The sequence below is a fragment of the Thermobia domestica genome, chromosome 4 (genome assembly GCF_964235325.1).
Source record: "Thermobia domestica chromosome 4, izTheDome1.hap1.1, whole genome shotgun sequence".
Classification (NCBI taxonomy): Eukaryota; Metazoa; Arthropoda; class Insecta; order Zygentoma; family Lepismatidae; genus Thermobia; species Thermobia domestica.
Genome location: NC_137457.1, coordinates 18,075,544 through 18,090,262, shown reverse-complemented (window position 1 = coordinate 18,090,262; position 14,719 = coordinate 18,075,544). Strand labels below are relative to the sequence as shown.

The 14,719-nt window shown below is 34.1% G+C and overlaps 1 protein-coding gene across 2 annotated transcripts in view; it reads right to left on the bottom strand.

Moving 5' to 3' along the window:
* Positions 1-14,719, bottom strand: part of LOC145683752 (potassium voltage-gated channel protein Shaw-like) — a 151,290-nt gene that overhangs the window by 67,295 nt on the left and 69,276 nt on the right. For both annotated transcript variants that reach the window (XM_081755296.1, XM_081755297.1), the window contains exon 5: positions 2,671-2,830. In XM_081755296.1, the coding sequence (XP_081611422.1) occupies positions 2,671-2,830 (160 nt within the window). The remainder of the gene's footprint in view (positions 1-2,670; positions 2,831-14,719) is intronic.

Below are 14,719 nucleotides of genomic sequence, written 5' to 3'. Positions count from 1 at the left end.
TTTGTCAGTACAAGGAAGATTTACATGTGTTCGGGTTTAAGCAAGTTGGAAGATTGTGAGGTCGCGATTTGTGCTTCCGTAGAGTGGATATGAGTATAAATCACGTTCTCCATACAAACTACAGTCAACGCAATAAACGTGTTTCTAATCAGTAACAAATTTCAGGCCGCTCTTAATTTCCGGTTCAGTTTATTTTGATGTTTGTAGATTAAATTTGTTAATTCACTCATTATTCACAATTCCACTACCTACAATTAGAATTATAGAGCTCCTTCTAAGTAATCTAAGCATGTGTGTATTTTATTTAGAAGTGTAATAAATAAACTCAGGAAAGAAAATGAAATGAGTTCAACACCGAATCATCTGTAAGGAAACCACTATACAATCACGATCATAAATAAGTAGAGGTAAGAGTCTTTACTTCTTATGGCTCCAACCTCTACTTATTTATGTTCGTGGCATTACATGGTATGTGATGGCGGAGCTTCAACTCATGATCTGTAACCATAGAGGTATCAGAGAGCTAACTACGCGTAGACCTGCTCAAGATTACATTGTAGATGGTGGAATTCTGAGTAACAATAAACGATTAAACACTACAACACAGAAGTAAAATTGACTGCTCGTGTGAATACCAACCGTCCCTTCTGTTCCCTATAGGTGCACGCCTGCGAAGGTCTGCCAGGTTAGCCCTCTCTGGTCAGAAATAGACAGAATTATTGGTTCTAGTGACTACCTAGAACAGGTTAGTGCTTGGGTTTCGAATGAATAATCATTTCATGGACCAACGTTGACAAATATTATTAAGATAACCCAAATATTTGTCCGTGTGCAATGAACATAAGCATACATTTTGTATTACGGAATTACGTAAAACAAGAATCTGACGACCTACACAAGGGCAACCCTGCACAGAGATTACTATGTCCACAAGACAAATAAAACTACGATTTTTGTGCTTATGCGAAACATGTGCACTTTCTCAAAAGATACACAACACATTACATCAAAAAAGATCGGCAGCTCACGCTGCGTTGAACATCTATGCTAATCACTTGAATTGTGCTGCACACGTTACAACATTCTGTACTGAGTTAAGTAACAAGATTCACTGATGAAAGAATAATTGATAAAAGTAGAAAACCACTAATTCCATAAAGGATTTTACTGGTACGAATTCGTTAAATATATATGTGTGGGTTGGGTTATATTCAGTTTACCTATGTATAACAATGCAGAAAAAATAATCTCAAATCTATAAAAGTGTTATTTAAGGTTGCTGATATAAATCTTCTGAAGATATTTTCGAAACCTGATATGGTTTTCCACTACTTTTTTTTAAAAAAATATTTGCTTAATTTTTACTATGAACTAATACTAGAGAATGCAAAAGAAGATTTTAAGAAATATGGGAGGAGAGAAGGAGATGGTGTACACATTTCCCATGGAGAATATAAAGATTTCTACCCATAAATGCCTTGCCATTACTCATGTAACATCTTTTTACACTAATTAGTAATTACACACTGTACCATCTACTGAGGAAATACATAAGCAATTGACATTGCCTACGTATAGGACACACCCAAGGGGTTCATCGGATGGACACCCACTTAAGCTTGGTAACTCGATATATATTTGAACACTTTCGTAATAATACTATACGAGCAATTAATCATTTGATTTCGATTTGCTGATAATTTTGTTCTTATAGTTTATTTGTGCCTTTCCTCTCCTCACAATGCAATCTAGTTCTATCATTTCTGTTAATGAAAATATAGGGTACAACACTTCACAACTGCTTATCATTTTCTTCCAGTGGAGAATACCACCTGTTCAATACTACATAGAGGTAATGTCTTGTAATATTGGTCACACAAAACTTTAGACCCCTAACAATAAAAGTATCTAGGTATGCGCATGCCTAGGCCTATACACAATCTAAACTAATTTATAATAACTTTGTAAATTTAACGTAAAACAATAAGCTAGAGCAATTGGTGTGCAGAAATGTTGTACAGTCACCAAGTTCACTTACGTGTTCAAACTTTTGGAGTTCTAGTTAGCATGGGAGTGTATACAAATTAGGTTTCAAAATTTGAACCCAAACTAGTAAATAATCAGAAAAGTAACCTAATAGAAGCAATGGAAAAATAGAATATTTTATAAATGTCGAGTACACTAGAAACATCATACTTCAGCATCATACGAATCGGGAGATAGATTTTCCATCAATACATATGTAAAAATGTAGGTTTGTAAGTGGCAAACATATACAACTTGCTCTCTACAGGGGATAATTACAGGACCGTGAGGAGCGAGCAAGTGAAGAGAATGATACCCACAATACTAAAAATAATATAGAAAATAATACTAAAACAAAGAAGTAAAATAATACTACAATGAAATATCCTGCTGGAAATAAATTGCTGTGGTTATTATTATCATTATTATTATTAGTAATAATAATAATAATAATAATAATAATAATAATCGCAAAAGGGGCCAGACAATACAAGAATGACCACGAGGTGGAATAAGTATAAAGAGTTCATTATGGAGACATCAGGTAAAAATAGTTCCGAACTGCTGATTTATACCAAAGTTAACAACAAATCAACATGCATGTACACTAAAAAGGTTGAATGAAAAATAATAAGAAAATCTTACCAATTTTTGCTCCTCCGAAGGCATCTTTGAAAATGTCCGGGTGATGATGATGCTTAATAGCATTCATTCGTCTGTTGAAGGCGCCGTCTCTTTCACGTTTCCTTCGAGGTTGCTCCACAGGAAGAACTCTTCTGCGACGCTTTGGGAGTTTTGACCTCGCCTACGGAGAGTTAAACAAAATAAAGGTAAATGAATAAACATTTTAATCAAATAAGTGCAATACATATTATTGACTCCGAAGTTCATATTATTGAACAAGTTTGAGTTTGAACAAAAAAAAAAAAAAAAAAAAGAAAGAAAAAAAAAAGAGTGAATTTTGCTCGCTAACCTGATCCTTGCTTTGAAATGCGAACATCCAGGACGATATACCAGAACTACCAAAAACTTACCTGATGTTATCACATAAGGTGGCTACCTTTTCAAGCAATAATCTCCCTCCTTTGATTCTTCATCTGCCACAAGTGCCATCAATATAATGTTTGAAATAAATACAAATTTTTATGTTGTAATTTTATTAACTTACTTTTTAAAATCTAATATTGTTGACAACATACCTTAATTGCACTGTTATAGATATTAAGGGATTAAATACTATGGATTTTAGTGTTATAAAGATACGTGTCTTTTCACTAATTTAGCATTGGTAATTTTCAAGTTTTTCCAGAGAAATGATTTGTTGACACATAAGTATTATTTGAGATATAAATTTAATAGTTCTTTAAGGGAACGTTGAGAGCATGTAGATAATTTGGTGTAATGTAGTGAATTATGTATGTAAGGAACACAGCTTTTTACTTACTCACTATTCGTGATGCAGATGGCTTTTCTAGAAACTTGGTAAGGTTTGTTTTTGTATACAGATAATTAGTTTTGAGAAGAGTTTTACTAGAATTATTACCATTTCTAACAGAGCTTAGATATTGGTAAATGATAACTGAGAACATTACGGAAGCTTGAATGCAGAGTTAGCGTTGGCTATGAAAGGTTTGTAGTGTTGATTTATTGGCAATAAGGTGATGATACTAGACACTGAATGATTGAGAGCAGGAAGTTTTTAAATAATATACTAGCATGTATTGCCCGCTTCCCTGGGTTGGAATGAAAATCTACATGCACAACTCCGTATTCCATGTGTATAGTACCCGTGAAATATGCTGTTTTCGTTTTAAATGGCATCGACTTAAACAGCAGCGGAAACATCATTGATCATCTCGGCAACCCCGAAAACAATGGATTCGACACTAATATTGATCATTTTCGATCATTTATCTATCTATCTATCTATCTATCTATCTATATATATATATATATAAAATTGAAAATTGCTATGTTTGTCACTTAAAATCTCCTGAACCGCCCGAGCGATCTCGATCAAATTTGTAACATGGACGAGGTTCGAGGCTGGGTTAGTTTTAGGTTATTCACTTTGACAATAAAACTGAGGGATGGGGGAAGGGGTATAAAAATAAATAAGATTTAATAACTCCTGATCCATCCGACAGATCTTGATAAAATTTTCAACATACCTGGGGTTCAAACCTGTGATCGTTTTTATGCTTTAAATTTGACGGAGCAAGGTAGGGTAGGAGAAGGAAGGATATATATATATATATATATAAATCAATTTATGTAAGAGAGAAAGTGATTATTTTTGTAACTTAATAACTCTTGACCCATCCAACCAATCTGAATCAAATTTTCAAGATACATGATGTTCGGATCTGGAAATATTTTTGAAATTCCACTTTAACAGTAGATCCTAGGGGAGGAGGAAGATAGGGAAAGTATAAATGCAATATAATAAACCTAATAACTTTGGAACCACCCAACCAATCTCGGTCAAATTTTCACCATATATAAGGGTCGGGCCTCTGGGTGTCTTTTTTCGTTTAATTTTGACGAGTCATTTTAGGGGAAGGAGAGTGGGAGATATATGTTAAAAAATTAAAATAAAAATGACTGCCTTTGTGACTTCATCACACTTGAACCACCCGACTGACCTCAATGAAATTATCAACATGCATGAGTTTAGGGGCAGGGATTACTTTAGTCTATTCGCGATGACGATGCTACGAGGGTTGAGGGAGAGAAATTAAAAAAATATTAAAATTAACCGATATTAGTGTTAAATCCATAGTTTTCGGGGTCAATGTGAGAACCAGTGGCACTTCTGATGCTGGTTTAATCCCAGTTCAGTCCTGATAGTTGAGAAGGGGGAGGGTACAACGTAGGGGAGAGGGATAAACATTTAAAAATGATCGAAAATGACTAATATTAGTATTGAATTCATAGCTTTAGGAGTAGCTGAGGTTAACTGTGACATTCCTGATGCAGTGTGCTGCAGCACGGAGGAGGAGGATCTATATATATATAATAATGACCGAAATTGACCAATATTAGCGTCTAATCCATAGTTTTCGAGATTATTCAGTTGAACGGAGACATTTCAAATCCAGTTTAAATCCAAAAGCAGTCCCGTCGCTTGATGGAGGGGGACAAAGAGATATATACATAAAAATGATTGGAAATGACCACTATTAGTGTCGAATTTATAATTTTCTGGGTCGCTTATATGAACAGTGATATGTTCGATCCTGTTTAAATTCAAATTCAAACCTGCAACTTTGGAGAAGGGAGGAAGAGATTTTTAAAAATGATTGAAAATTGCCGATATTAGTGATGAATCCACAATTTTCGGGGATTGATGAGATGAACGGTGACACTTCTGATGCCATGGGCCACAACATGGGTGAGGGGGAAATATATGTAAATAGATAGATAAATGGTCGAAACTAATCCATATTAGTGTTGAATCTATAGTTCTTTGGGTCGCCGATATCAGCAGTGACACTTCTGATGTTTAAATCCAAATTCAGACGCGCATTTTGGAGGACGGGAAAATTGAAATACATAAAACTGATCAAAAATAACCCATATTAGTGTCAAATCCACAGTTTCCGGGTTCGCTGAGATGACAGGTGGCACATCCGATGCCGTGCCGCGCAACACGGAAGAGGAGGAGGGGGCATATATACAGTATGGCGCTAAATTCGTCATACAAACGCAGAGAAGTGATTGCTGAATGTAAAACCAACAAAAAGTTCCAATAAACATAGGGCGGAAACCCCATCGTTTACGTGTTATAGGCTGCCAAAAACATGAAAAAATTAATTCTAAAGGTCCATAGCTCCAAAACTATGGGATATACTGTAATCGGTCCGAGACTTCACTTAGGAACTACAATATGCTCTATCCAAAAATACTTGTTTTAGAATCCTAAGGTTCTCACGAAACAATTTTTATGGAAGTAGTTGGAGAGTACTTTATATCATAGACCCGTGATCAATCTCCCTCTATAAAAATTGTTGTGGAAGCACATCAGGATTCTGAAACACCTGTTTTTGGATAGGGTACATACTAGTTCTTAAGTGAAGTCTTGACCCGACTACGGTAGATCCCATAGTTTTGGAGCTATGAACCTTACTCTCATGTTTCTGGCAGCCTATAACACGTAAACGATGGGGTTTTCGCCCTATGTTTATTGGAACTTTTTTGTTTGTTTTACTCTCAAGAATTACTCCTTTGCTTTTGTACAACGAATTTAGCGCCATACTGTATATATAAAAATAATCAAAAATGGCAGATATCCGTAGTTTTTAGGGTCGCTGAGATGAAGAAAGGAAATGAAATCTTTGAGTTTTACGTCCCACGGTTATGCCGGTTAGGCTAAAGGAGACGGTGATGATGAGTAATAATGAAATGGTGGAATAAAGAAAGTGGGAGGAAACGGGAGAACCCCGAGAAAACCCACGCACACGGTGTTTGTCTACCACAAAGTTCACTTGGCGGGGACTGGGATCGAACCCGGGACCCCAAACACCAGAGGTGAACGCTCTACCACTGAGCCACCGTGGCCTCTCTCGCTGAGATGAAGAGTAACACTTCCGATCCCGCTTGAAACCAAATTCAGGCCCGAAACTTGGAAGAAGTGAAGATAATAAAATGATCGAAAATGACCAGTATTACTGTCGAATTCATGACTCTCGGGTCGCCTAGATGATCAATGATCTTTCCGATGCCGTTTAAATAGATGCCATAAAAAACGGCATTTATCAGTCATTTTCGATCATTTTAAATGTCTCTTCTTACCCTTCCCCAAGTAGCGGGATTGGATTTGAATTTAAACGGGATCAAAAGTATCACTGTTCATCTAAGAGACCCAGAAAACTATAAATTTGACACTGATAGTGGCAATTTACTTCACACACACACACACACACACACACATATATATATATATATATATATATATATATATATATATATATCCCCCTGCCCCAAGTGGGGGCTTATTTTGGATTTAAACCGGATCGGAAATGTGACTGTTCATCTGAATGTTCCCCAAAACTAAGGATTAGACACAAATATTGGCCATTTTTTATTATTATTATACATATGTAACTCCCCCTCTCCCTCATCCATTCTGCGGCACACGGCATCAGAATTGTCACTCTTAATCTCAGTTACTCCTAAAACTATGGACTCGACACTGAAATTAGTCATTTTCGAACATTGTAAAATGTTTCCCCCTCCCCCTGCCCAACCATCGAGGCTGAACTAGATTGAAACAGCATCAGAAGTGTCACTGTTTCTCTCATCGATCCTGAAAACTTTGGATTCAATATTAATATCGGTCAGTTTTAATCATTTTTAAATTTATCTCCTTCTCCCCTCCCGTACGTTGCGTCGTCAAAGTGGATAGCATAAAGAAATCCCTACCTCTAAACTCATGCATGTTGAAAATTTGATTTTGATCGGTCGGGTGGCTCAAGAGTGATGAAGTTACAAAAGCAGTAATTTTAATTTAAATTTTCTTACATATATCTGCCCCTCCCCTGCCCTAGGTTGGCTTGTCGAAGTGAAATGATAAAAAACACCCAAGGCTCAACCCTCATTTATGTTGAAAATTTGATGGAGATTCGGTAGGTGACTCAAAAGTTATTAGGTTTCATTTGTTTTTATTTCTACGTCCCTCTCCCTCCCCTCCCTAAGGTCTACTGTTAAAGTGAAATTACAAAATTATTTCCAATCCAAACCTCCTGTATCTTGAAAATTTGATTGGAATCGGTGGGATAGTTCAAGAGTTTTAAACTTACAAAAATATTCACTTTCTGTGTTATATAAATTGATTTTTATATATCTCCCCCTAATTCTCCTCCCCAACGTTTCTCTGTCAATCTTAAATCATAAAAACGATCCCAGGCCTGAACCTTATCCATGTTGAAAATTTGATCGAAATCGCTCGGGCGGTTCAGGAGATTTTGAGTCACAAACGTAGTGATTTTCAATTATATATATATATATATATATATATATATATATATATATATATATATATATATATATATATATATATATATATATATATATATATCAAATTAGATAGATAGATAGATATGGATTATGGAAAAGATACCACTGAAAACTTAGAAAAGTACTACTTGTGGTGTCTTAAGTTTAGGCTTTTGAAGTGTGTATAAAGTGGTCAGGTTGAGAGAAACATGTTAATTAATATTGTTTAATTAGGAAGTGTTTGCCTCTCAGAGTGGTATGACAAGTGAATAGAAAAGCAAATGCAAGCAAACCTAAGTGAGAGAAAAAACGCAAATTAACATGAAGAATTTGTTTTTTTAATATTAAAGTTGTAAAGTACTATTTTTCCTCTGTTTTTTTTTAAATGGCACTTCCATATTCCAAAATGGCATTTAAAAAAACATCTGAGTTAGCCTTGCATAAGAAACATTTATTGTGCACAACTTACAAATGAATAAATAAAAATGATGTAAAAATATAATTTAATAGGTGAGTAAATATTTATTGTATTTATATGTGTTAGTATTTTATGTTTTTTTACTATTATTCCTAGAACCTCCAAGAGGAGGGGGCTTAGAGGCCCACAAGTTATTTTTGTTACATTTTGTAACATTTCTATATTGCATAAATAATCTTTAAAAAATATATGTGAAGCTAGGCCCCATTCATCATAAAAGGAATTTGCTTAGTATTTAGCGTTTTATTTATCTATTTATAAATAAAGAAAGTGCTGTGGGCCTCAAAGTACCTCCCCTTTGGTAGTACTAAGGTGATATTCATCGCATACGCTAAGTGTTATATTCCAGTGTTTTGGTAATTATTTTATTTTCCTTTGAAACAATTTTGGTATTACAACATGGGGGTACTCTGAGCTATTTTTCTGGTGCAGTGTTGCCAACTGTACATTATAAAAATTGGGTCTAGGTCAAAACACCCACACTCAAGATGTGTCAAAATGCCCACACAATCGGTCATAATTCCCACACAAATGGACAAATCTCCCAAATGAACGAACGAATATATCTCCCACAGTGAAAACCTCCACCCTCAAGAAATGTGACAACGCCCAAGAGAATCGGTCATAACTCCCACACAAATGGACAAAACACCCACACATAGCAAGGGTCACAATTCCCACATAAAAGAACAAAACTCCCACACAATCGGACAAATCTCCCACACTTTGAAATGATCCTGGTTGCATGTCTTGTAAGTTTCACACGCAGAAAATAATAAAAAGAAGTCCGAAAAATACTTATGATCCAAAGTGGACAAGGTGATAGGTGGACATATCCCACACATTTCGAAATGGTCATAACTTCAACACAAATGGACAAAAAACCTACACGTGAAAACGGCCATAACTCCCACACAAATGAACAAATTCCCCACATGTCGAAACGGTCATAACTTTCCCACAAATGGACAAAACTTCCACGCGTCGAAACGGTCGTAACTCCCACACAAATGGACAAAAAACTCACATGTCTAAACGGTCATAATTCCCGCACCAATAGACAAAAGCCCCAAACGTCTAAACTGTTATAACTCCTACCCAATTACAGTTATTCACATGTAGATACAATTCATTATAATTTCTGCTGATCATTTTCATCTTCTGTCATCAGGGGAAGTAAGCCGCAATTTTGTGTAAACTGCTTTTCATTCTCCATTGTATACCCATGCAGCACGTCGTCATAATATTGATGTAAACAGCCTTACTACGTAAGTATTAGGTTATTTTAATTTGGAGGAGAACATAGGACAGAGTGACTAGAAGTTTCATTTTAACTTGCTCATAACTTTATATCAGATTGTACTATAAACGAAGGAATAAATTTGGGTATCGTATTTAATTTTGTGCCAACCAAGAAAAAATATGTATTATCTAAATAAGCAAACAAATGACATTTCAACTAGCCCAAAATTTTATACCGTTTGTGCTATTCAAAGAAAAGAATGAATAAATTTGGGTTTTTTATTTAGTTTGCACCAACCACGAAAAATGTATTGTTTAAAAATTAAAGAAGGTGCATTTTAACTACCTTAGAATTTCATACCGTTTTGTTCTATTCAAATAAGCGAAGGAATAAATTTGGATATCCTATTTATTTTTGTACCAAAAAGAAAGAAACTGCAATCTTTTAAAAAGTACAAAAGGAAAATTTTAGGTATCTGAGAATTTTATACTTGCTGTCCTATTCAAGTAAACGAAGGAATAAATTTGGGTGGAGTATTTATTTTTGCACCAATCAGGAGAAAATTGTATTACTAATAAATGAAGGAAGGTTCAGATTATATTTTTGTGTTATTCAATTAAACCGAGGAATACATTTTGCGGCCTACTTATTTTTGCACCAACCAGGAAAATATAGCATTATTTAAGAAAATAAATTTGAAGTCCATTAATATTGAGAAGCTTAAGTAACTGCCGAAATTGAATTTTTAGTGCACACAAAATAGCACTAAAATGACAGTTTTCAGATTGAATCAAAATTGTTCATAGCTAATAATTCTGCATTATTTATAGTAAGGTTCTTCTTCTTGCTACTCTAACTATCCTTTGTTCGGTGACAATGAAATTTTAAAACTTTTTCTTTCTTTGAGTGCTATTTTATACTTGGATAAGAATAGTTCTTCGTAACTAGATCTAAATATTCTATCATGGTTTTCCTTCTGCGTTTCCTTCCATCAACAAGTTGATCCAATCGGAGTGCCGGATAAAATTGCTAAGCATACTGTTTCTTGTTTTTCCTATTATCTTCATAATGTGTCGTCCTGTATTAGTTTCCTTTAGTACCTCTTCATCCCTTAGTAATGCAGTTTGCTATGGAGTCTGTTAAAAGAATTAAGTAAAAATTGAATGTATGAAGTTATTCTCTTATATTGAATATTTTATCGTCTGTAACCTATATTCAATTTCACTGGTAGCTCATGCGCTTCAAGTCTTACAATAAAGTAACCATCAGTTCTATACTAATTCAAAAGTCTGGAAAGTGCATTTAAAACTTAATAGTGAGAAAGGGTTCTATATAGTATTGCCTTAAAATGTTTGGCAGGTTTTCGTTACAACAAAAATTATAATTTCTAAGAAGTTAGCTCCATTGTTACGTTTATCATCTTCTGAAGAATATTACTACATTTTCGGAAGCATTTACAACAATTTAAATACTATTTCAAATGGCAGACCATTTGTTAATATTTCGAATTCGAATGTAAGGACGTCACACCACAGCTAAATAATTTCACAAAGTTTAATATGGCACTCCTTGTACAAAAATACTATAAAACTTAGAGCTAGTCAAATTTTAATATGAAAATTTCCACCACAAAATTAGGTCTGCAAAATGTAAAATGGCCTTTATTTGCTTTTCTAATTAATATAATGTTTTTCGTATAATAATAAAAATATACATATACAAAATAGTACCAAATTTAAATTGGAAAATTCCAAGCTAGTTAAATTCGCATCAAAAAATTGTTTTTTTTTTCTGGTTGGTACAAAAAATGTACAAAATAGAACAAAGTACTAAGCTATTTAAAATTTAAATTTGAAAATGTTAACTACAACTAACTGGGCCCATCTTTCAGCAATTACCAAGAAGGGGGCGTGAGAAGGCATAAGTCTCATTGGGTTCGTAGACATTGTTTTATAGCATTCATAAAATGGTTTACCATGTGAGTTACATCAAATACAAAAGGTAATCGCTTTTCAATACTCTCATAAGAAATATAAAAACAAAATCTTTATACATTGTGCCGTTCACGAGAACATATTTTGTAAGGGTTAGAAAAGAGACCATAGTCTTTCTTATGTAGCATCTTCTACAATAAATAAAGGTCTAAAAAGAGAAAACAAACATCGTTTATGAGGCCTCATTGTATGATTATTTTAACCTTTTCTTTTGTAATTTCTTCTATGCTAAATAAAATTAAACGAAACTGCCATTCTTATATACGGGTTGACTTAAGATCACACCTTTTATCACATAAACAATAAGACCTAGGTAAAAACAAATATTATATATGTAATCAGCATGTTAAAAACCCTATATACCGAGAACACACAAGTCGGTTAAATGGACGTACCACACATAAACTAATATAATATTCCTGATCAAAAACTTATGTCAAATAAGCGAATGTAAAATCGAGCTCTAATACCCGTCAAATTTCTTTTCTTGCTATGTTAAAAAGCGTTTGTAAAACGGCCATAACAAATGAACGAGTCGTAACCTTAATCTCTGCCTATATTATATGATAGTAGTTAAAAATGGGGATTCGACATTCTGCTGTGAGGGATCGGAATATGTGTTCGTTGTATAAATTGTGTGCAATTTAGGCTATTTTAAATAGGGGTTTGAATCTGTGTTTTAATTTTTGCTATGATAAATACGGGCTAAAAGAAGGGTTATAAAAGAGAACGGGATTTAAGACAAGCGTATTTTGCTATAGGCCGTCTCCTTTTATCAGCATAACGAGTTTTATGTGCTACTTATTTTATCATAGTTTTTGTGTCATCTCTGCTTTTTTTAGTAGGTAATCTATGTCGTAAAAGAGAACAAAAATGTTACATTGGGTCATAACCTTTGTTGTGTAAGCTCTACTATGTGTAGGATTTTACTACGGTACATAGGAATTAAAAGGTAGTTAAAGCCTTTCTTATTTATGGATTGAAAAATAAGTCATACTCTATTATTAGCTCTGCTATGTTACACAGGAGTTAAAAAATGATTCAATAAAAAAACCTATTCATCCTCATTATTCTCTGCTATATATTCATAGTCTTAAGTAATATCTACTATGTTCCATAGGGGTTATAATATGTGTTTATAGTCTTATGTATTCTCTGCTATGTTAAAATAAGTGTTAAGAAAATAAGCCGTACTACTTTATCAGCTTGCTTAGCTCTGCTATGTTACATAAGGGCGTTGCGAAAAAATGCTATAGCCTTGTGTAATAGGTGTTCGTAGTTTCTGTGTAATTTCTCATTGGAATATGTGTTCATAGTTTTATGTAATTGTTGCTATGCTAAATAAGGGCTGCGAAAATATGCCATAGTCTTACGTGATATGTGTTGTTTTTATAGTCTCTAACATGTAAGACAAGGGGTAATATGTAACATTCAAAATCGAACAGTTTTAGTGTCAAATTAATACTTTTCTGGCCTCAAAGATGAACAGTAACATTTTCATTTCTAAGAGTGATATTATGAATGTTTGTTATTACAGTTTATTAAAGTGCGTATACCAATTTCCTTTAAAATATTTCCCACAAACACTTTACTGGTGCAAGAAAGGGGAATTTCAGCTAGTTGAATATAATTTTCAAAAAGAGTTTACTTTAGTATTAGGAATACTCTATAAATACTTATTTTACGGAAGTTGACAATTCAAAAACTTAACAAAGCAACATTGAACATCAATCCGCATTTACCAATATTCTCAATACACCACACTGGGACAGATGACAATTATCGGTGTAGAACGCAGGAAATCAAATACTATGCTAATCTCCCCAATCATAGCATCATAAATTCCGGAACGAAGGAATTAAACAGTCCCATTAGTCCTTGCAGCAACACAATTTTCCTAAACCTTCTAATGATTACTCATAATGAGAAATTGCTAATTAAAACTACTTGTCTTGTTGAATTGGTGATGTATGAATAAAACTGATGGATTTTCCTACTCTCTCTCTCTCTCTCTCTCTGTTACAATGTGTGTTTGTGTGTATCTGAAGTGAGTTTGATAAAGTAGGTCACTCTAACAAATAACCACCAAGTATATCACCAGAGGATTTAGGTTAATTATTTTAATATTATATGGGATTTTTATTATGAAAACATACTTGATGACAAATCAATGTCAAACATGTTTTCTTCTTATTCTAGCTGGATGAGGCTGATTTTTTCTTGTGTGACCACGAGTAGACTACAACTGGCGCCAACCTTTCGAAAGAAATCACTACTGAAGAGAGAAGCCACAAGAAGTTCAATTCAAGCCAACTTATTTACAAATAATAATAAAAGACAAGGAAGTAAATATAACAAAGGAATTTCGAATTTCTTCTTATATATATATATATAATTTAAGTCCAGCAAAGAAATGTCCTATAATCTGGATTTAGGATCCAGGATAGGCGCCCTTTAAGTCTACGGCAGTTTGTACTTTGGTCAAATATTTGCCTAAACCACTCAATAAAGGGCGTCCAGAACGTTCCAAGCTTCCAAAGGTCTCCTGTCCGTCCTAGAACTCACTGAACCACTGAAATCTGAGCCCTTGACAGGCCGTTGACTTAGTAAGGATCTTTGATCAAGGCAAACGTCTCGGAAGTATTTTTGGTAAGAAGAATGATGGCAATCGAAGTTGATGGAGAGATAAGAAAGAGATGACGAAGATAATGAATGGATATTGTTAAGAATGGCTTTAGGGCAATTCAGTGACTAGGATTTATGAAAAAAGTCATCCTGAACGCCGACTACACGTAACAGAGAAAAAGACAGAGAAAGAAGAAGCCGTGTAATATGAACAATAGCCATTTATGCTGTTAAATCGTAACATACATACTCAGTATAATGACACATGTAAACAACACAGTTACGCATATACTAACAGTGACACATATAATTTTAATTGTGACAAAATTATTTTTGTAATTCGGTTTCTTCTCTTTT